At 47.1% G+C, this 21,041-nt stretch overlaps 2 protein-coding genes across 2 annotated transcripts; one reads left to right on the top strand and one right to left on the bottom strand.

Moving 5' to 3' along the window:
* Window positions 1-13,314: 13,314 nt before the first annotated feature.
* LOC123077748 (sodium/calcium exchanger NCL1) lies at window positions 13,315-17,855 on the top strand. The gene is made up of 7 exons (XM_044500068.1): window positions 13,315-13,762; window positions 15,631-15,819; window positions 15,994-16,175; window positions 16,270-16,415; window positions 16,508-16,775; window positions 16,943-17,245; window positions 17,340-17,855. The coding sequence occupies exons 1-7, from the start codon at window positions 13,357-13,359 to the stop codon at window positions 17,586-17,588; spliced, it is 1,743 nt and encodes a 580-aa protein (XP_044356003.1). The 5' UTR covers window positions 13,315-13,356; the 3' UTR covers window positions 17,589-17,855.
* Window positions 17,856-18,183: 328 nt separating this feature from the next.
* Window positions 18,184-20,584, bottom strand: LOC123077749 (formin-like protein 20). Its single transcript, XM_044500070.1, has 5 exons — window positions 19,638-20,584; window positions 19,407-19,538; window positions 19,135-19,322; window positions 18,570-18,768; window positions 18,184-18,485 (listed from the first exon to the last, which is right to left on the bottom strand). The coding sequence occupies exons 1-5, from the start codon at window positions 20,082-20,084 to the stop codon at window positions 18,330-18,332; spliced, it is 1,122 nt and encodes a 373-aa protein (XP_044356005.1). The 5' UTR covers window positions 20,085-20,584; the 3' UTR covers window positions 18,184-18,329.
* Between the last annotated feature and the right edge of the window lie 457 nt (window positions 20,585-21,041).

The raw sequence follows: 21,041 nt of genomic DNA, 5'->3' as shown, positions 1-21,041 counted from the left end.
TTATGCTCTTATAGCTTTTGCTGCGCTTTTGCGACTGCAAACTGATGGAAGTGCTTTAGCCAGGTCAGTTTTTGACCAGTGTCGCAACCGCAGACAGATGGAGAGCCCCTTTCTTCAGCCGAAGGCAACGAACAGTTGGATTTGGTAGGTCCTCAAACCTACAGGAGTCAGCAGTCCGCATTGTATCTAGTGCTCCTTATACTGTATTTTAGTTACGCACCCGTCTATTGTACTCCCACTTTGTCCCGCCGGCAAGTCATCTTACTTGTGCTGGTTATGTTTTGATCTCTACTTTGTTTCTTCTTGGATCCCAACGTACTATGAACGAGGAGAGTATCAAGCAATGCATATATAGCCAAAAAGGAAACGGCGTCTTAAACTTTTGCCGACTCCATGACAAGTGTAGTGCAGCTAGAGGAGTACTCTACGTGGCAGTTTGACAAAGAAGCTGTGAGCTGTTGCCTAAATTTCAACTATATCTGACTAATAATTGTTTCGCCACCGTCGGGATTGAATGATTATTATTCTCCGCCTGCTGGCTAAACTTCAACACCATAAATCTGTGGAAAGCTGAACCGTTGTCTACGTGTACAGGATCAGCGCTCGGTCCGGTCAGGATTGCATCTCCGTGCGAGCACGTACGATCGGGCTTTGCCCTCGGTGACGTTAACGCTTTGCCACGTCTCCCCTCGTCGCGTACATCCCGCGGGCGGCTCGCCGGCCAGGCACCAGGAGACGCGGTGTCCGGTCCGATCCGCGCGGCTGGCACGCGTCGAGGAAACACAGCTGAGTTTGATATATCCTCCCTGTCGATCGAAAGCGAGACGGCGCGATGGAGACGCAATTCCAGGGAAGTAGTCCTTGCCGACAAGACTACATATCTTTCTTTTAAGGTGTCAGGGTGGAATGGTAGATCTTGCGTTCCTGCAGCAATGGGTGGTTGATAATCCATGGGAGGGAGCTCACCGTTTTATGTTCTTTTCACATCGCGGTGATCGTGATCGTGATCGACCACTTGCGCTGTCGTATTCGAAAGTTTGGATGGTGCGGTACACTGGCAGATATTTTGTTTGGAGCAATTCAAAGAGCTCTACTCAAACAAAAGCATTCCTACAACAGTCAGCCAAAACTGGTCAGTAGAAGAAAGCAAGGAGTCTCGTCGCGAAAATGTAAAACTCCATTCCTTCTCACCATAGCCCACATATGACGCTCCCTAAATATGATCTCAACTGTGCTTTGCTCATTACATACGTCGTTTCTACCGAAAACTCCTCCGTTCCTTTGCTTCAACAAGCACCAACAGATAAGCAAGACGAATGAGTCATCCACCATTCTTCCACTCTTGCTTGTCCTGTTGGCATCAACTCCAGCGGGAGCCCAACCCTAGTGAGGCATTGGAACCAGACCTGCCTAGCGAACACACATTGCAGCATATTGTGGTCCACCGTGTCCTCCTCCTGCTCACACAAGTAGCATGGTGATATCGAGTCATGGAGGCCGTGCCGAGCTCGCCTATCTGACATCCATAGTCGGTACTGAACAGCCAACCACATGAAGATTTTGCAGGAGAGAGGTGCCCCACACTTCCAGATCGCCGCCGCTAGCTGGAACCTGACCCCCCCCCCCTTCACACATCATCGCATAGGCCGATGATGCCGTGTACTTGCTTGTGGAGTTCCAAGCCTAGATCGGTTTGTCCTCCTCTCCCAGACACAACTCGAAGTCCATGAGAGCCTCACAAAGCCTAATGAATTGGGCCAGCCCATCCGTGTCTGGTACTCCCACGATATCATTCATCCAAGCATGTAGATTCAGCCCATCCTTGACAGATCGTCTGTTGATTACTTGAGTCTTGACCTTGGCCACCAGCAGAGACGCCAGCTCTTAATCACACTCAATGCGCAAGCCCGCTTACCACATAGGCGTGCTGTGATATTTGCTGGCCGGTTTACATGTTGAATATATAAAAAAAGAAATCACTAACTAGCTCTCCAATTTCAATTGACAAAGGAGCCACAATTGAATGAGAATTGTGTTGAGTGTTCTAGAGTTGTACCATCTACATGCGTGAAGTCTCATTGTTTAGCAAAGACGGCACCATCCCGCATCCATAAAGCTTCAGCTATAAGTGGATCAGCGATACCCAAATGAGGCTTGCACCAACTCCCAAGAACTTTGCATCAAAACGAGCAACACCACCAGCGCCGCTGCAATTTTCGCGAAGTTTATGGCACCATCTGTATTAAGTTTGATGGCGTCCGCCTCCGGCGGCCTCCAACCATGTCCCGGTAGAACATGAGCAGTATTCCTCGACAACTCGAGCAGTGTTAGAGCTTCCTTTGTCACCTAGATGGAATTCGCCGGATCAAGTCCTTCTATATCATGTTGCAGGCGATTATGCGAGTGCCATATGGACCACATAATGGTAATGGCCTTTAATCTATCCATATCTGAAAACCCTGGATCACATAAATACCCCTCGTCCACGAGCTAGGGTGTAGTCGGGGTAACCAAAGATCCAACCACGCATATGCTTCCTCCCAAAAAAAAACGCTTTGCATTCGAGCATGTTATAAGTGTGTGTTGAAGATCTTTGTCCATCGCTAGGCAGATGTTGCATCTGCTGATTTCAGATATGTGGCGTCTTTTCAGAGTACTCTCATCAGGGAGAATCCCGTGAAGAACTCTCCACCAAAAAACTCTTACTTGAGGCACCACATTGAGCTTCCAAATAGTCTTCCACATCTGCTGGTTGTTCGCTAAGGTCCCGATAGTCATCCCTTCCTCTAGAGTTGATCGCTCTTTTTGAGTCACGAGAGCACGGTGTGCCATCTTTAAATGCCCAACGTAGAAATTATCCCCACCACCTTGACGTAGTGCGATATTGAGAACTACATCAGTATTTGGTGCTATGAAAGTATCATGAATTACATGATGCCGCCAAGTCCAATTTTCTGCATCGATCAAGTCCGAGACCAGATCAATAGCAATATGTGTTGGCTTCAATAGTAGAGTCATCAAAATAGTTCCTGGAATCCATTTGTCTGTCCACATCGATATTGATGTTTCATCCCCAACCTGTTCAAGCCGACCTTTAGTGCCCCTCTCCCAGCTATAAATGGCGTGCCAAGTGGCCGAAGCAGTCTTCGGTACAAAGGCTTGCATAAAGTCACACTCAGGAAGTAGCGCCCTTTGAGGGCATGGGCACACAAAGAGTTCCGCTTGGTCATCAATCTCCAACCATGTTTACCGAAAAGAGCAAAGGTTGAAGTGTTGCATATCGCGAAAGCCCATGCCTCCATTGCACTTGGGCGTGGTAAGCTCTTTGCACAACACCCAATGCATAGATCTTTTGTCAAGAGAACTACTCCATAAATACTTTGCCATGGGGGATGTAATACTCTTATAAACTTTCTTTTGTCAACAAAAAGGTGCTCATGCTATAGGTTGGGATAGCTTATACCACTAACTTTAACAAGACTTCACGCCCAACATGTGCAAGCATCTTTTCTGACCATCCTTATATTTTACTTCTTGCTCTCTCTCCAATGTGATCAAAAGTACCACCAGTGATCCTGCCCACTGCAGTAGGGAGGCCAAGGTATCTCTTAGTAAATGCTTCAATATGAATATCCAAGCACTGCTTCAAGGCTAGTCTGAATGGCTAAGGTGTGTTAGAACTGAAATAGATTGCGCTTTTATCACGGTTGACACATTGTCCGGACGCAAAAACATACTTCTTTAGAATTTCGTTCACTCTGGTCGCACTTTGGTTCTTTGCACCGTTGAAGATCAAACTATCATAGGCAAACAAAAGATGACTGTCCCAAGGTGATCTATAGCTAACTCTGTTTGCTCGATCAACATAGCCCCCCCCCCCCCAAAGAAAAATATATATTCAACAAGGATAAGAACCCCTCTGCACAAAGAAGAAGCAAATATGGTGATATGGGCTCTCCTTGTCTCAAGCCTCTTGATGCTGTAAAATAAGGCAATAACTCACCATTGACCCTGGTTGAGAATCTGATCGATGAGACACACTTCATGATCAATCTCACAAAACTAATGCTAAAGCCTAACTTCTTCAAGATTGCCTCTAGATAGAGCCATTGAACTCTGTCGTAGGCTTTCATGTATCTAATTTAACAACACAAGAATAATTTTCCCTTTCTTCCTTCTTCTCATAGCGTGCACCCTTTTGTATGCCACGAGTACACTATCCGTGATAAGGCGCCCACGAACAAACACACATTGTTCTTCACTGATGTCTCTTCCATTTGCACTCTCATGCGGTTTGTGACGGCTTTGGCGGCAATCTTATATAGAACTGGACAAAGAGCAATAGGTCAATACTAAAAGATGGATTGGGGATGTCGTACCTTGGGAATGAGTGTTATAGAAGTATCATTCAGACCCACTGGTAGTTCCCTGCCATTCAAAAAATCCAACACCGCTTCTATGATATCACTTTGTAAAACATGCCAGTGGCGTTGGTAAAAACAGACCGTAAACCTGTCGACACCTAGAGCTTTGGATGGCATCATTCAGAACAGCGCCGTCCGCACCTTGGCTGGGAAATTTTTCTTTGGCAAATTTGTAAGGAATGATATTACGAAGAAGCTCCAACATTCTTCTCACCCTGCTAATGTATTATTTCAATAAAGGGCAATATTTCTTTTTTTTTGGAAAAAGACAAAAACAAATCATCCAATTACACTTGGCCCACAATGGCAAGATCTAGTCAAGACATCGAGAATGCACACAACCAAAAATGGCAAAATAATAATAATACTAATAATAATAAATCCTACTATTCGATAGGACCGGTTGACAATTGAATCTAATTTTTCCTATTATTTGACTATCCATAATAGTGCGGAAAGAAAGCCCGGAGGAAAGAAAATGATACAATTTGAGTCAAGTGAAAAATATGTATCTCTCTTATCCATTTAAAGCCAAAATTTGTGCATCCTTCCCCCACAAGACAAGAACCTTTATTTTGAAATAATTTTTTTTATTCACATCAGAATAAGAGATATTTTGTTTCCCCATACAGCGACCTGTACTAGAAATGAGAGATTGACTCCCTGCTCGAAACATACCACCAAGCCAAATACACAGTGGAGACAACGAGTTTACTCCGTTGAGATGAAGGCCCTAGAGGTGACAACGAGTTTTGCTCACGGTGCGTCACCCGTAGATACAATAGGAATTTTGGCCTTTTGGCAAAAAAAAAAAACATAGATTTTTGATCTTTAAAAAGATTATGTCCGAGTTTACTGAATACTAAAGTGCCCCAACATATGGCAATATATAAGGCAATACAAATTCATGGGAAACGCGGGCATTCCGCGGAGCCAACGCTTCTGTGCCGCTTTCTTCTTGTAAAGCTGCGGGTGACTTGGTTAGTTTATTCCAAAGCCTGCGAGCCTTTTTCCTCATGCTCATCTGTTCAAGCTATGCCAGCAATTTATGTTTGTTAGTCAAAAACGGATTAGCATCGCTGCGATCTCGTTATGATGTAGAAAGGCGACAAAGACATCTTCTTTCTTTGATAAAGGTGAGGAAGACTCGGTGATGATGGAAAGCCACCGGGTGTCCCCAACTTGCTTTGTCATGGTAGTGTGTGGAGGTAGCAAAAATGGGGAGCGTTATACGTGCTCATTTAAACTGAGCTTATCCAGGTCTGACCGGTCAGTGAACTCGGGTGACTAGGACGTGATTTTGAGCTTTAGTTTAACCATAACAAAGCTTTCCTCCCAGCATGGCGTGGATTGGGGAAATGCATGAATTGGTAAACATCAAAACATGGTTATATTGCGAACCAACATGTGGTTGTAAACAGCCTACCAGGGTTTTTTTGGTGCTTGCATTCATTCCTGGATTTATTTCGGAATTTTCGGTGATGCACGTTCAGTGGGAGGAGACGCTGCCGTCAACTACGAGGCGCTTTTGTTGACTTTGTCAACACCAAGATGATATGCCATCTCAATCTCTCGAAGGTGCGTGTGTGTGTGTTTTCATAGCGATGATTGTGCGCGTATATATAAGCGCTTGCGTTTGTACCAAGTTAAAAAAAACATGGTTATATTTGTTAAACACTTAAAGTAACTCTAGCGGAGTCACCATATCGAAAGCCTCCATATCACTATGGATATAAAGTTGTCAAGCCAAAGCACATCACAAAATTGCTATAACTTGAACTCCATATTTGTCATGCAAGTAGGACCCATCACACATATTTGTAGCTCCAATGCCAAAACTCATCTTCTGCTCCCGAGCTCATTTGAGCTCAGGATGAATAACAAAATAAGAAAAAAAAATGAAAAAACATTCAGAAAATTCTGAATTTATTTTGGGTGCAAACATTAACAAAAGTTTTATCTTGAAAAGACATTCGTGGAAGTCGTGAAAAAAAATCAGCACTTCAAAATGCTTTCAAAAATAACACTTTTAGAACATCAATTTGTTTTGCCACAACCACCAAGGATGTGATTTCAAGATGAAATTTTGCAAGCACGTAAAACTTTTGTCAATGTTTTCACCAAAAAATTCAGATTTTTTTGGTTTTTTCTTTTGATTTTACTGTTCACCGAGCTAAAAAACTCCACTTCCCTCCTATGCGTCTTACCTTCATAACACCTAATAATAGTTAGTTAAAATATACTAATTAGTTAAACTAGCTGACACATTACCCAGGTGTGTAAGTACCGTTATCAGTGCTTTAACAGACGAGGAAAACTAACTCTTTGTTAAGCAATGAAATTAAGAAAAGAGTGTGTCCAAACTATGCGAAACCTGAAGCAGACATGCTCAATACTGGTTTTCAAATAGTCCGAGAAGAAACATAATCCATGTTATTCCCAAGTGTGTCGTCATAACCTCTCACTCTGGTCAGCAATTTCAACTTCACCGCAGACGACCATCAAATAGTTCACCATGAGACGCCCGTTTCGGCCGTGCCAAACCGTTTCTTGCTCTTGTTTATGAAAAAAGGAGCAATTATGGTCTGTTTTTCTTCCAAATGGATGCAATAGTTGCCTCGCTATGGCATGTGCAGTTGGGGACAGCCAAAGCACAGTAGGAGGTCGGTCCGCTTCACGCATCCCCTCAATGTGTGGGGACATGTGACATGCATGATTCAAGGTTTTGACATAGAAATACACATTTGTAGTTTGTAGTCACAAGATAGGCAGATCATGCCATGCACATGGCTCTCCATAACCGCCCATGTTGCATGGCACAAGTTAAGGCCTCTGGTTACGTCGTATGGATGCAAAACCTCAGTCATCGATGGAGGTGGCAACTGGCAGGTCTCCGACGCTGTTATGTTGGCCGGTAGATCTACGTATAAGGATCGGATCACCCACAGCCAAGCAGATCGACCCGGGCTCTTTTTTAATACTATAAATAAACTTGTGATCTCACATCCAGGCAACGTTGAGCCAATCAGCTGCGAGACGTTTGATCGGGCAATTGCTCAGTCTGGACCAAACCTGCATTGCCACTTTGTGGTGCGACCTGTGTTTTTCACTTTGCGACCAAAATGCTTTATTTTCTGTTTTTTAATTTTTAGGGGAACTTTATTTTCTGTTTTGGACGCGTGTCTACCGAGTTGGTGATGTGCACGACCATTACTGATTACTACTAGTAGCATTTTCTTAATCAGAATTGTGGTTTACATGACCTTCTCCAGCTGTCTATCAATCGGTTGATGAGATACATAACCAGATAATAATCCCCTCGAGGCCTCATTTTGTCAAAATTTATACCGAGTCAGGCGTGGCGTGTCATTTTCAAGTTAAAAATGTGCTTAAGAGCCTAAGAGTTGGAGAATGAGGGCACCTCGAACGTTATCCTCTAAAACGGACATAATATTTGTTTGTGTACTGGTCCATGGACATGGATATGAAAGCTGGCCATCCAACCAAGTCCCCTAAATGGTTTTTTTTCTTTATCCGCGAGATAATCAGATGTTTAATAAGTTTTTTGAATTGATCGATTTACTCAAGTCAGAATCGACACAGTTCCTCCCACGCAGTGGTGCCTTTGAGCTTCGTTCAACAATGTATGAATGTAATTGCCCTGCCCTCAGTCAGTAGTACATCAGGCATCGCGTCCAGACTATACCGTGATGATTATCAAGTTGAAACATTGGGTGAATCAATGAATTGCCCAATATGTAAAGCAACCAGAAACAAAACTTACAATCTCCATGGTTGAATAGCTCGATGGACACATTGTACCCACTCATGCAACCGCACCGTAAAACTTCATGACGACGTTGGAGATGATGTACCACATATAGGCTAGCGACTACACATTGCAATCATGGATCACATGTGCGTCATAAGGCGCGAAGTGCTTTTGCTCAGGCAATGAAGCACACCCGTTTTGCCAAAACAACGAGCCCCTTTTGCCTCGGACGCGGCTCCCCTGACGTGCTGTTGGCACACTGACAGGTGGAGCCAGGCCCACACGTCAGTGGCCCCACGTCAGGGGTGCAGTACGTCAGACGATCCCACTCCTTTTGCCTCATGCCTACAAAGTCCGCAGATACGACCTTCCACGCATTGCACAATAACTCATCTTCCATCGGTCCGTAGATAGTCCGGTTGTCTAAACTCTTGCAAACCGGACGCAAACTCAGGGCGGGCTTTCTGGGAGTCCGGATGGCCGCCACGCAGGACTCTGTCACCACCGGCCCACTCAAATCTTCCTCCTGGTGCACTTTTCTTCCACTTCGCCCCCCCTCTGCTGTCCATCTGCAATCTCCTCGTCTGACGTCGCGGCTGTACCTCTCCGGCCGCCGCCCAGGCATCCTCGAATGTCCGCAACCCCCATCCACGCGCCTGCCCACCTTGTACAACGCATCGGTGGTACACCATCTTCAACTCTGACATGAAGTTTTGCGGTGTGATTGCACGAGTGGAGACAACGTGGCCATCATGCTCATCAACCATGGAGATCGTACTTTTTGCTTGTTGCTCTAGACGTTGGTCAATTCATTGGTTTACTCGATGCTGCAACTTGATAATCATCATGTTGTATAACTTGGACGTGTTCCGTGTTGTACCACAGGACCAAGGGCAGGCCATTTACAGAGTGAATTGCAAAAAACTTCGACATTGAAGGCTAGGGTTGCAGGAACCACAGTTCTACAGTTTTGTGCCAAAAATCACTAATTTCGAGTCTAATTTTTTGCAAAAAAACACTAGTCACCTGATTCGCTCGTTTTAATCACGATTATGACTGATGGGTCCCGCCGAAAAGGGTGATGTGGCGTGACATAACGGTTTGCAATTAGACAGAATATAAAGGACTACATTGCAAAAGGGCATAAGAGGATAAGGTCATTTATTCATTATAAAAAAGTAGAGGATAAGGTTCCAGCGTTGCTCGCTCGTGCCTAGCCGCCTGGACACCGGCGCTGCTGCTCGCTCATGCGCGGCCGGCGCGTCTGCTGCTCACTCCGGTGCCGCCGCCGCCGCTCTCTCCCTCCCGCACCACAGCTGCTGCTCTCTCGCGCCCGCGCCTAGCCGCCTGCGCCACTTCTGCTGCTCACTCCGACGTGCTGCTACTCGGCGGCCGGCACCGCCGTTGTTGCTCGCTCCCGACCCCGCCCCTCCCCCCTGCTCTACCTCCCTCGCGCCCCTCCCCATCTTTCCCTCGCGCCTCCACAGCCATGGCTCCGACCAATAGCCCGGCCGAGCTTCGCAGCCGCCCTTGTCGCCGGCGGTCCCAACCCCTCTGCTCCAGCCGACCGGCGACGCCGCCCCGACCCTTGCCTACGGCGAGGACCCCAGCCACCCAGCAAGCTAGCAGTGCAGCCGCCCGCTTGATCCTCAACCCAGACGCCACCTCCTCCATTCGTGGCCGTCCCACCGCCGCCCGATGCGGACGCGGCACCGCCGACCGAAGGCCAGACGCGACCTTCTTCCCCCTCCGGGCGACGCTCTGGTGTCCGTACCTCGCCGGCGCGAGACCCCATGAATGCCGTGTCCTGCTGCAGTTTTTGATTTGGCAGGACCCGATTGCGTTTTTATTTTGCCCCAAGGGTGTCTATGTAAATGTAGATAAACCTGTCTAACGCCGTTTGTGCAGAACTGTTATGCCACATCAGCTTTTGCGGGTTCCACTTGTCATAATTGTCATCAAATGGGTCAAAACCGACAACTAGTGTTTTTTGCAAAAAAAAGCCTTCGAATTAGTGGTTTTTGGCACAAAACTGTAGAACCGTGGTTCCTGCAACCCTAGCCTTCAATGTCAATGTTTTTTGCAATTCACTTGCCATTTACGCTCATAAATTATTGTATAAAGCTCAAGGGGAAATATGCGTGGGACACTATATATATCTCGATTCTAACTCGAGTATCATTGAAATTTGAATCGATGAATTCAAAAAACTTGTTGAACATCCAATTATCTCGGATGTGATATTACAAATAGTGTGTTCGTATTAGGGGACGGTGTTGGCGATGCCCTAACATATCATGGCAAGAGTAAGGACATATGTCGTAGCTTTAAATATAGGTTAAATGCAATACATTGTAGGCCGAGGAGAAGGAGCGGTGTGGCAGCGTGGAGAGAGAGAGAGAGAGAGAGAGAGAAAGAGTTTTACTGGATGGGGCGATTAAATCCAGGTGCTTGCTAAAATCTCCAAGCATGGCACTTCAAGATTTTCTGGTTACCATGGGCGAACAATCCTCCTCATAGGAAAAATGCAATTACATTTAGGACAAAATAAAAGTTCAAGAAGACTCCTTTCAAGCTTGAAAGTAATTGTTCCACACAAAATCTTAAAGTGAATATTAGCAAACATGAGAGCTAACTAAAACAACAAGGATTTCATGTTCGTGATATAGTCCTGATAGAGTGAAGTGCATCATCGGTCCCTAAGATGTTTCAAGTGTCCGACGTAAGTTCCGATACTTCAAAAATTACTATCCAGGCCCCGAGAATGCATTTAGCGAGTTATCCAGGTCCAAAATTTCCCCTATGCCATTTGATTGTTCCATCTGGCGTGTTGACATGTGACACATCGTACAAGGAGGCTTGGTGGCATAATTCCTGCAATCCGACATATTTTTTTTCAATAATGCTCTAAACTATATGTTTATCCTCAAAAGCCCCAACAACCATTTTGCCTATGTTTCTTCTTTCTGTTCCCCTATGCGTTCTTCCTCCTCGAGAAATAGAGCTAGTGATTGGGTCTGCCTTGTTAGTTTATAGTTTTAAGAGGAGGTTGGTGGTAAGCAGGAGTACACCCTTATCCTAAGTTTAGTTCCAGAGCCACGCTGTGGAGACACCATTGAACATGTTGCTCAAGAGCGCAATAAGCCTCGTCAACGGGGGAGCTTTCGCGTGGTTTGCTTGAGCTCGATCAACGTCCAAGTCGGTATGTCACTATGGTGGAGGTGAACCGACAGAGATTACGGATGAGCATGGCGACTCAAAACTAGAAATGATGAGGCAACAAAGGAGCAGTGAAACAACTAACAAGGAGGTTCCCATAGTGGTTGAAGCCTAGGAGTACGAGGAGGCCACCACATAGGAACTATCCACACAGCTAAGGGTGCAAGCAAGCATGTGTTGTCTTATGGGACGAGATCCCAATATCAAGTGGTAGAGGTTTGAGTTGTGTGACTTGGCGTTGGCCACCCCAAACGATGGTACGCCAACATGCTACTCTAACCCCCAAATTTCAATGTCTTTGTCGCCACCATCGATCTAAAGAAGGAGCCACCTTTTGTCACCGTCACCACCATCATCTCCATCTTGGTTGCCAACTAACCGTTGAGAAGCTCGTATGTTACCTCTCTAGTCACCGTTTCCCCTGTCTGACATGTCTCCGGTCAACACGCCTGCTTGGGATGATTGAATGGCACCATGACAGTTTTGGACCTACACGACTCACTAATGCACTTTCAAGTTTCGAGGACCTACGTCACTGTCACCTCCATCATCTCCATCTTGATGATGATTTTCATGTTCCGAGGACCTATGTGAGACACTACTCATAAACATATAACCAAACAATGATTTTAAGTATTTTTTGAGTAACCTACTCTAATAATTGAGAATGTATGGTGTCTCAATTGAAAGGCTGCACTCCTGCCGGTTATATATACCCTCTTCATTTATATGTACAAAGTGGCATGTTTAGGGGACATGCCAGTAACCTATGCTGGGAACCCCAAACTCACACCGCATGCGAATTACTCATACCAATGGATAACTCTTGGTCCAAAAGCTAAATCTCGCCGCGCAATGCCCTCCATGGTTAGATGGGCCACCTCAATATACGTCATGCCATTGAAAATGCGCCGGTTCCGTTCTTTTCAAACATTCACATGATGTAAATGATAAGGCGGCTGTGGCGCCTCTTGTTGTCATTGCTGGAGTGCCTTAGGAGAACTTCCCGCCAGGCATCAATGGGGGTGGAAGAAGCGGCAGGATTCTGGCTCGAATTGACTCCCTACCAGGAGAGCATCATGGAATGAACCGCCGTGGTGAAGGGGCAGTCATTACACAAGTGGGTGACCGTCTCCATGGAGCTCAGGCAGAGCTGGCACATGGAGTCATGGGGCCAGCCTCGCAGGGCCAGGCAGTCGGCGGCGAGGATCCGCTTATGGAGCACCGGCCAAGAGAGCCTACATTTTGGTTCCATGTGGGCGCACCATATCTTGTTCATCTCGAATTTGCCATGGTATCCGATGAACTAAGCCGAGTAGGCAGAGCTTGCCGTATAGTTCCGCCGGGGGTCCAAATCCAAGAGATGGAGTCTAGGCATAGGGTGTTTAGAGCATCTGTGCAGTTTGCTCTTGTGTTCATGAATCATATTTTTTTCCAGGGTAAATCATTATTATTTTTGACATGATTGTGTTCAGTGAATCGACTTGTAGTTGAATGGTTAGGAACGCGTGCGTCCGTATTGTGTTCTTAAAAAAGACATGATTGTGTTCATAGTTTTGGTGTTCCAAAACCAGCTAGTAGGTTGCAATTTTGTGAGTTGAGCGTGGAAAGGAAAGTAACAATAGCTCAACGGCGAAGGAAAGAATATTTACAGCTCCAAAAATACTGTATAATCAAGGAATACTTACTTTTAGCTTGTTTAACTTGCCATATCATCATGGCGTTGGATTCTTCCAAAGGATCCGCCTCTTCCCGGCCCGAGCAGCCCCCCTTCTATTCCCGCCACATGGATCCCAAAAAGAAAGAAAAGAAGAAAGAATAGAAACTTCGTAAAAGGCAGGAAAATAAATTTTTTATCTCTCGGATCGCACCATATAAGGCTACGCGCACCCACCCCCACTCCCCAGCAATACCGCGCTCCGCCCCCCCGCCTCCGTCGCAATGGCGATTCGCCGGCAGCGCCGTGCCTTCCCGCTCGTCCCCTTCCTCGTCTCCCTCCTCGCCGTCGCCGCCTATGGCCGCCTCATCTCCGACGGCATGCCGGCCACCCCGTCCTCCTCCGTCCTCGCGTCCCCGCTGTCCTCCGCCGCCATCCGCCTCAACTCCTCCTCGCCGGCCACCGCCGCCGCGCCCGAGGAGTGCGAGCAGACGTACGGCTTCCTCCCGTGCACCACCACCGTGTTCGGGAACATGTTCCTGGTGCTCACCTACGGGTTCCTCATGTTCAAGGCGGCCACGTTCCTGTCGGCCGGCAGTGAGCTGCTGCTGGAGATCATGGGGCCCGGCCTCGTCGGCGGTCTCCTCCTCCCCATCCTCGGCGCCCTCCCCGACGCGCTCCTCGTGCTCGGTATGCTCGCCCTTGCTTCCTTGCTTAAATTCTACCTATGGCCCCTCGTTCAAGGCCCAAAAAAGCTACTAGTTCGGTTCTCTCTGAAGGAGAGAATGATTTGCTCTTGAAGCAACTCCCGAGCTACTCTTTAGAAATAAAAGTAGTATCTTACCAAAGAGTAAATGCTTGTTGACAACAAATTGAAGAGTAAAAAGCAATTCCTCCCGTTTATGTTTGCGCTCTTCGGTTCTTGATTTGTTTCAGATCTGAACCCTCTCTGGTTTGATCTGATTGGATCAGAGCATAATAAGCTGTATGACCCCCATTGGTAGACCTTGGGCTTGTGCAGTAGCCCGGTTTCTTTGTCTGATCTCATCAGCTTGCTCGTTTCGTTGGCACATGCATGGCTTAACCCAAAATAGCCTAGTTGGAGACCTTTGGATTGGCAATTTATAACCAAACTTAAGACCCAACCAGCCACCCACCCCCACGGACAAACAGTGTTTGCAAATTATGCCCTGCTTTCTCTGGAATCGGTCGGTTTATTAGCTTCTATTTAAGTTTCACCAGCACCTGTGGTCACTGGCCTTTTGACTTTCCCCACTTTTTTCTAGATCTTTTCTTGTTATCTTCTTTGCCTAATTTACCTTTCTTTGTCCACTGCACATAAAGGATTGGCTGATGGCTTCGAGCTGTTTTTCTCTCTAATTTTGTGGGGTTTTCTTGCCTTTGATCGGTCTTTTTGTATGGCAATAACAGTGATTCCTTGAGAATAGCTTTTGAAATATTGTGGGAAAAAGGAACCATATCGTCAATTAATTCGCTGATCAATCACCGGTGTCTTGGTGTCGGGTAGGTATCATCACTAGTGTATGCGAAAGGTGTTCTATCACTCGGTTAGTCAGCTAACATCTTACAGTTAATTGTTTTGTGATATTGTGGGACGGTACATCATATGTATCATCTAGATGAATTATTGATGCATTTTTGAAGTAACGATAAACAAATTATTATTTTTACCAGATAATTAATATAAATGAGCTTATTATTAACACTATCCATCTTCCTGATGAGTGCATACCGTTTTTCACAACATGAACATTTGTCTGTAGGTTCTGAGTTGCAATGCATTTTTGGCACCTTCTGGATTTCTTGTGCACCCCTCTTATTTTTCCTTGGAATTGTACATCCCGACGAGTTTTTAATTTGCAGTTGGAATTTATTGGAAATAGCCTTTTGGTACACTGTTTCTGAAATTAGCATCAGACAAACCACTTATAAAATTTTACAACCGGGTTCATGATGCATTACCTTAATCCTCACGGAATATCTTGGTTACCGACAATGACACATTGATTACTTGCATGTATCAGAAAGGACCTAATTTCTCCAAAGATCAAAGGCAAGGTTCCCTGGTGAAATAAGTTAACTCTATGTCGTAATTACTCAAAAATAAGAATAGTAAGTTGTTATATACATTAGTAAAGGCTAGTACAAAGACATGAATGCAAATTTTAATAGTGTACAAGCACGGAACATGATTTCTAACACAACACGGCTGCTAGTATATTTGATCACTTCTAACTTAATTTAAGCCTCACTCTGTTTCTTTTTCTTCTGGTTTCTCTTAATAAATGGTTTACTTCTCCTGTGTTCACTTCAAAGACTAGCTTACTACAGTAACTTGTTTGCACATTCTTACTTTGTATGTGATGGAAACATCTTTTGTTGTCTCTGATGCTCTACTCACAACAGGGTTATGATGGCCCATATGCTAGAATCATAGCGCAATTTAATTTTACTGCTCTGTGGATATTCAGCTCTATGCAATGTGCTTGATGCGCACGTTTACACATAATTCTGATCTGTTTGTTGTGTTATAACAGTATCTGGTCTCTCTGGGACTAAAGAAACTGCACAAAGTCAGGTCCTCATCGGGATGGGGCTGCTTGCTGGTTCGACTGTCTTTCTTCTCACCCTGCTTTGGGGAACTTGTGTTGTTGTTGGCAAATGTGATGTTACGGAAAACGGTGTTGCTATTGATTCAACTGACACTAAGGGCTTCAGCTTGACTGGTAAGTTGTCACCCTGTATGTATGCTGTTGTTACTGCAGTCTGGAAGATTTTTGGTACTTGGTTGTTTTGTAAATTATGCAGCAGAATGTTGTCAATTTTTATCTCGAAAGGAATGCAATGGTGAAGTTATTGAATTATTTAACAATGTTTGATATGATTGTACCCTGTTACAGGCTCTGGCATTACAACTGATGTGCAAACCAGCTATGCAGCACGAATCATGGCCATATCTGTTGTTCCCTTTGTCATTGCTCAGTTCCCGAAAATGTTGAAGACTCACCATGGGGAGCGCTTAGCCATATTGCTGGCTCTAATTGCTTCATTTTCACTTGTACTCGCCTACTGCCTGTATCAGGTAAAAATTCAGACAGTTTTATTTGTTGGAGGCTGCAAATGATGAAAAGACTGGAATAAATTTTGACAGTGTTAGATTCAACATTTTGCATCAGGTTTTCCAGCCTTGGGTTCAGAAGAGGAAGCTCGCATACGCAAAGCACAAGCATGTGATCTCTGGGATCCTACAGCATGCCCAAAAGCAAGCACTGGGCCGGCTACTTAATGATGACGGCTCACCTAATGAAAACGTCATAAGAAAGTGAGGTTCCTCAAGTATATTATTAGTTCGATATTCAAATAGCACAGCATTCATGAGCATTGATATGAAACCTTGTCTATGCTCACCTGCAGGTTGTTCCACAAGATCGACAATGATGACAGCCGTAACCTGTCACGAGCAGAGCTACATGCGCTTATTATCGGGATCAACTTTGAGGAGATTGACTTTGACAAGAATGATGCTGTCGATAAGATCATGGACGACTTTGATACTTCAGGCAATGACACTGTGGAGGAGGATGAGTTTGTCGCGGGAATGAAAATATGGCTTCATGAGGCGAAGCAAAAAGTGGAGGCTAGTGGTGCCTACTCTAATAAGTTTGTCAACGACTACCATGCTGTAAGTTTATTTACTTCCGATCCCTGTAAACAGAAATAGACACAGAGCACACCTCTTCAGATAAGAATTATAATAACTTTCACTAGGGAAACACAAAAAAACAAGTTTAGATAGTAGTGTAACTTGGACATGAAAGAGGCACTTACCGAGTTGTCTGAATTCTGCAGAGAACTAGGGAGGATCATGACCAGTTGGTCGACAGATCTGACGAGGCAGTGGAGAGCGTCGAGAACCCTGGTTGGTGCATTGCCAAGGCTGTGGGGTACCTGCTTCTCGGTGCTACCATTTGTGCCGCATTTGCAGACCCGCTCGTTGATGCTGTCCACAACTTCTCTAACGCCACACACATCCCGTCCTTCTTTGTCTCGTTCATCGGCCTCCCGCTGGCAACCAATTCCAGCGAGGCCGTCTCGGCCATCATCTTCGCCAGCAGGAAGAAGCAGAGGACTTGCTCCCTCACTTTCTCAGAGGTACAGTGAAACTCCTTAGCTTGTAAAACCGTCCGCCTCTCTACTCTGGACTAAGAACATCCTTCGGTAAACTTAACGACAAATTCGCTTGCAGGTATACGGTGGTGTGACCATGAACAACACGCTGTGTCTGGGCGTGTTCTTGGCGCTCATCTACTTCAGGGAGCTGACGTGGGACTTCTCTTCGGAGGTGCTCGTCATCCTGCTCGTCTGTGTCATCATGGGCCTCTTCACAAGCTTCCGGACCAGCTTCCCGCTCTGGACCTGCCTGGTAGCGTACCTGCTGTACCCTCTGACCCTCGCCGTCGTCTACGTCCTCGACTTCGTCTTCGGCTGGTCATAGGCTCATGCTTCTAGTCTGGACACACGCTTGAGTTTGACCCTGTCGTGATTTTTGACTCATTGTAATTTATCTGTCTAGACTTGGAGGTGTTTATTGTGTTCATATCCACGGTGTGCATTGTGTATCCATGAATCTATCTTAAGGTCTCGTCTGGGCGTAGCGTTTTTGTGTGTTCTCTTCTCTTCGGTAATGGTGTATTAAACATATCCGGAGGATACTGGGAGCTACATGCTAGAAATAAGCTTGAGATTATTAACCTATTTTATCTGGATTTTGCCCTTCGTATGAAGATTATGGAGTGGCATTTTCTAGGTTGTCATGTGTGTGTGTGAGAGAGAAAATTGCATTGTGGCACTGCTAGATGTGCACAGGAGAGACCCCACAAGCTAGCTGTGAAGCCATGCCCATCCTTGCACGATGCACATGCTCTCCTTTCCGCTGCCGGCATCATCTACCCATCTCACACTTTTCTGTTGAGTTTCTACTACATTTGGCACCAGCTTGCCTGGACCATACATAAAAGCCCCCTGCTTCCGTCATGCACACTGCTCTACTTCACTTCGCCAGCCAGAAATGAACATGGTGGCTCAGTAAATTGAACCATATCACAAGAAGGTTTATTGGCAGTGAAAAACATGTCCTACTAGAAAACATCTCTTGATACATCTGATGTTACTACTTGAACACATCTGTCTCTACGTACCCTTCTCCACAACTTCCTAATGTTCATTGCAGATTTGGTCAGCCCTTCCATAGCTTGAGCTCCAAGTCGATTTCCCCATCCGACACGTCGGCCTTCCGCTCGCTCGGGGCTCTCTCATGGTCGACCGGGCCGATCGGGAGGAAGTTGTAGAATGGCAGGGACGACGATGACGGCGAAGCTGAAACGCTCCCGAGCTGATCAAGAAGCTTTCATCAGTTACAGTCAGAGCAAGCTCACGCATTTTTACAGGGTTCAGAAGAGCGTGGCGTTTCACTTGCCTGGGATGGCACGGCGCTGGCACTGGCACTGAAGCCGCCGTACTCCGGGATGTGCATTGATGGCACCACATGAGGCTGCCTCATGAGTTGTGGAGGCCGCGAGCTCAGGGTGAGCAAGCCAGCGTCTCTGCTACGGCCGGTATCCTTGCAGTGACCGAACTCTGGCGTCCAGTCTGAACAACTTGGGTACGCACTTGCACTGCAAGGCACAGATGAAAGGTGAAAAAAACCCAGAGAATTTCTGCCAAAATGTAATATATACTTTCTTCATGGCAAATATATATGGTAAAAAGGCTATGTGTTTCTCAGCTTTTCATCAGGTAAATTCAACGGGGTGAAGCTGTAAATTTCAGTGATATTGGCATGGATAGGAGTAAATGTGACATGTTCTCCAATATAATTTCCTGCTACCTAAATGAACCAGTAACTGCTGGATAAAATAACAGTTATTACCATTCTGTAAATAACAATGCAGTGAAATTACTTGCCCGGAATATGAGGAGCAAACAGAGGCAAGAATTTAAACTTTGCTAAACTGAAGCGGTGAGCTAAAACTGCAATCTACCTGAAATAATTGGTTGCTCTGAACTCGTATCTGCTCAGGTCAGGAGTAACATCGGCCAGCCCGGAATCGCTCGCCGTCCTGACGGCGAACGGCGGCAACGGAGGAGGGGGGAAGGCTTTGCTCGTCGTCGTGAATGGGGTCATCCCCTCGAACATGAAGGGCCAGGACCTATCCACGCCGGCCGGTTCCTACACTCTACCCAAATCCACATTTAGCGACCATCCATCACAGGCAAGTTCATCACGGGGGCGGCGTGAGACATATATACGTACCCTCTCGTCCTCCGTCGGCGCCGGCGCCGCCGCGCTGCTCCTCCTGCTGCTGCTGCTGCTGCTGTACATTTGGTTTGAAGGGGGCTCCGGTGGGTGGCTCGACGGCGCCGTCAGGGACAGGCCCGTGCTCACCTGGTCAAGGAAAGATTTGCACAAAGTTTGAGACCTCGTCCCGTCGTCCGTGTATACATGCAGACGCCGTGCGGTGACGTGGGGAGGGCAGGCACGTACCATTGGGAGTGGAGGTTGGGGGCAGAGGCTTCTCTTGTACGGGTGCTTCGCCGGATCCGCCGGGCTCCAGAGCGCCGGCGGGAAGCCGCAGTGGTCCGCGGCGGCCGGCCTCGAGAGGGCGCTCAGCGGGGGCGGCGGCGGCAGGTGATGGTGCAGCGTGGGCGCGGGGAGGTGGCAGAGGGCCCCGCCGTTGAGCGCGTGCGACGACGGCGTGGCCGCGGACGGCCCTCCCCCCATCTTCTTCTGCTCCTCGATGCGGAGCTTCTCGAGCTGCGCCACGCCGAGGCCGCGCTGCGGGATCTTCTTGGGCTTGTTCTTCCTCGACGCCCGCGCCACGCCGGTGGCCGCGCCGTTGCCGTTGCCGTTGCCGTTGCCGGTCCCGCCGCCGTACTTGGCCAGCTGCTGCTGCAGGTGGTGGTTGCTGCTGTTGCTCGGCTCCTGCACCATCTCGTCGCGCCGAACCAACCGAACGCGCGTCTCCTCCCGTCCCCGCGAGCGCCTCACGGAACGCGAGAAGTCACCACACCACCAAATGTATGGGATCGCATCACGGACCCATGGTCGGGGCGGGAGAGAGCGCGGCCAACAGAGGCGCAACGGAACGACCGGCGAGGGGAGATCAGGCCGGCCGGGGACGCGCGCGTGGCGGGCGGTGTCGCAACTCAGGGGGGTAGGGGACTAGCGCTAGCGCGGCGCGGGGGGCGCAGCACGGTCCGTGCAGCCTACCGGATCAAGAAACCTGCGGCTGTGTGTGGGGCGGAGGCGCAATGCGCGGGGTATATATAGGTGCGCGGGAGCCGAGAAGAGTGTGCGAGCGAGTGGCGAGTGGTGCCAGGCGCGGGGGACTCGGGAGCGGGAGATCTAGACTCACTAGACACGGAGAGAGGGAGGAGGGAGATGAGATGATGGGATCGTATCTTGTTTCTTTTTGTTCGCCTAATTTGCCGCCCTAATCCTCGCTCCGCTTTGACATGACACACAAGCTCGCTCCATCTCTCTCTCTCTCTCTCTCTCCTTCTCCGAGGTTGCAGGAGAAAAGGGGCCACGATACTAGGAGCAACAACCGCTGGCCTGGCCAAATTGAACGGCTGCGGCCACATAAGCATGCGAGATCATCGGGCTCAGTTTTCGTCAGCAACTGCTTGCCGCCAATCTTAGAGCATCTCCGACGGCTCCGCTTAACTCTCCACAACATTCGTACTATGCAAGTTTGCCTTAGATTTATATTAGAATAGGATATTAATCGCCCGTTGATATTACGTAGGATATTAATTACATGTTAATTATATGATCAACACCGACGTCTATATCAATATCAGGTATGATTTTAGTTACTCCCTCCGTAAACTAATATAAAAGTGTTTAGATTACTATTTCAGTGATCTAAACATTTTTATATTAATT

Source organism: Triticum aestivum, chromosome 3D (genome assembly GCF_018294505.1).
Source record: "Triticum aestivum cultivar Chinese Spring chromosome 3D, IWGSC CS RefSeq v2.1, whole genome shotgun sequence".
In the NCBI taxonomy this organism is placed as follows: Eukaryota; Viridiplantae; Streptophyta; class Magnoliopsida; order Poales; family Poaceae; genus Triticum; species Triticum aestivum.
The sequence above is the reverse complement of the archived record's forward strand: the minus strand, read 5'-3'. Positions and strand labels throughout refer to the sequence as shown.

What these genes read in the sequence shown, in the direction of transcription:
- LOC123077748 (XM_044500068.1), top strand. Translation starts at nt 13,357, where the DNA reads ATGGCGATTCGCCGGCAGCGCCGTGCCTTCCCGCTCGTCCCCTTCCTC. An exon ending in TCGCCTACTGCCTGTATCAG is followed by an intron (nt 16,176 to 16,269) that starts GTAAAAATTCAG and finishes ATTTTGCATCAG; the next exon opens with GTTTTCCAGCCTTGGGTTCA. An exon ending in TTGTCAACGACTACCATGCT is followed by an intron (nt 16,776 to 16,942) that starts GTAAGTTTATTT and finishes TGAATTCTGCAG; the next exon opens with AGAACTAGGGAGGATCATGA.
- LOC123077749 (XM_044500070.1), bottom strand. Translation starts at nt 20,084, where the DNA reads ATGGTGCAGGAGCCGAGCAACAGCAGCAACCACCACCTGCAGCAGCAG. An exon ending in CGCCGACGGAGGACGAGAGG is followed by an intron (nt 19,323 to 19,406) that starts GTACGTATATAT and finishes GGTAGAGTGTAG; the next exon opens with GAACCGGCCGGCGTGGATAG. An exon ending in AGAGCAACCAATTATTTCAG is followed by an intron (nt 18,769 to 19,134) that starts GTAGATTGCAGT and finishes TGTGCCTTGCAG; the next exon opens with TGCAAGTGCGTACCCAAGTT.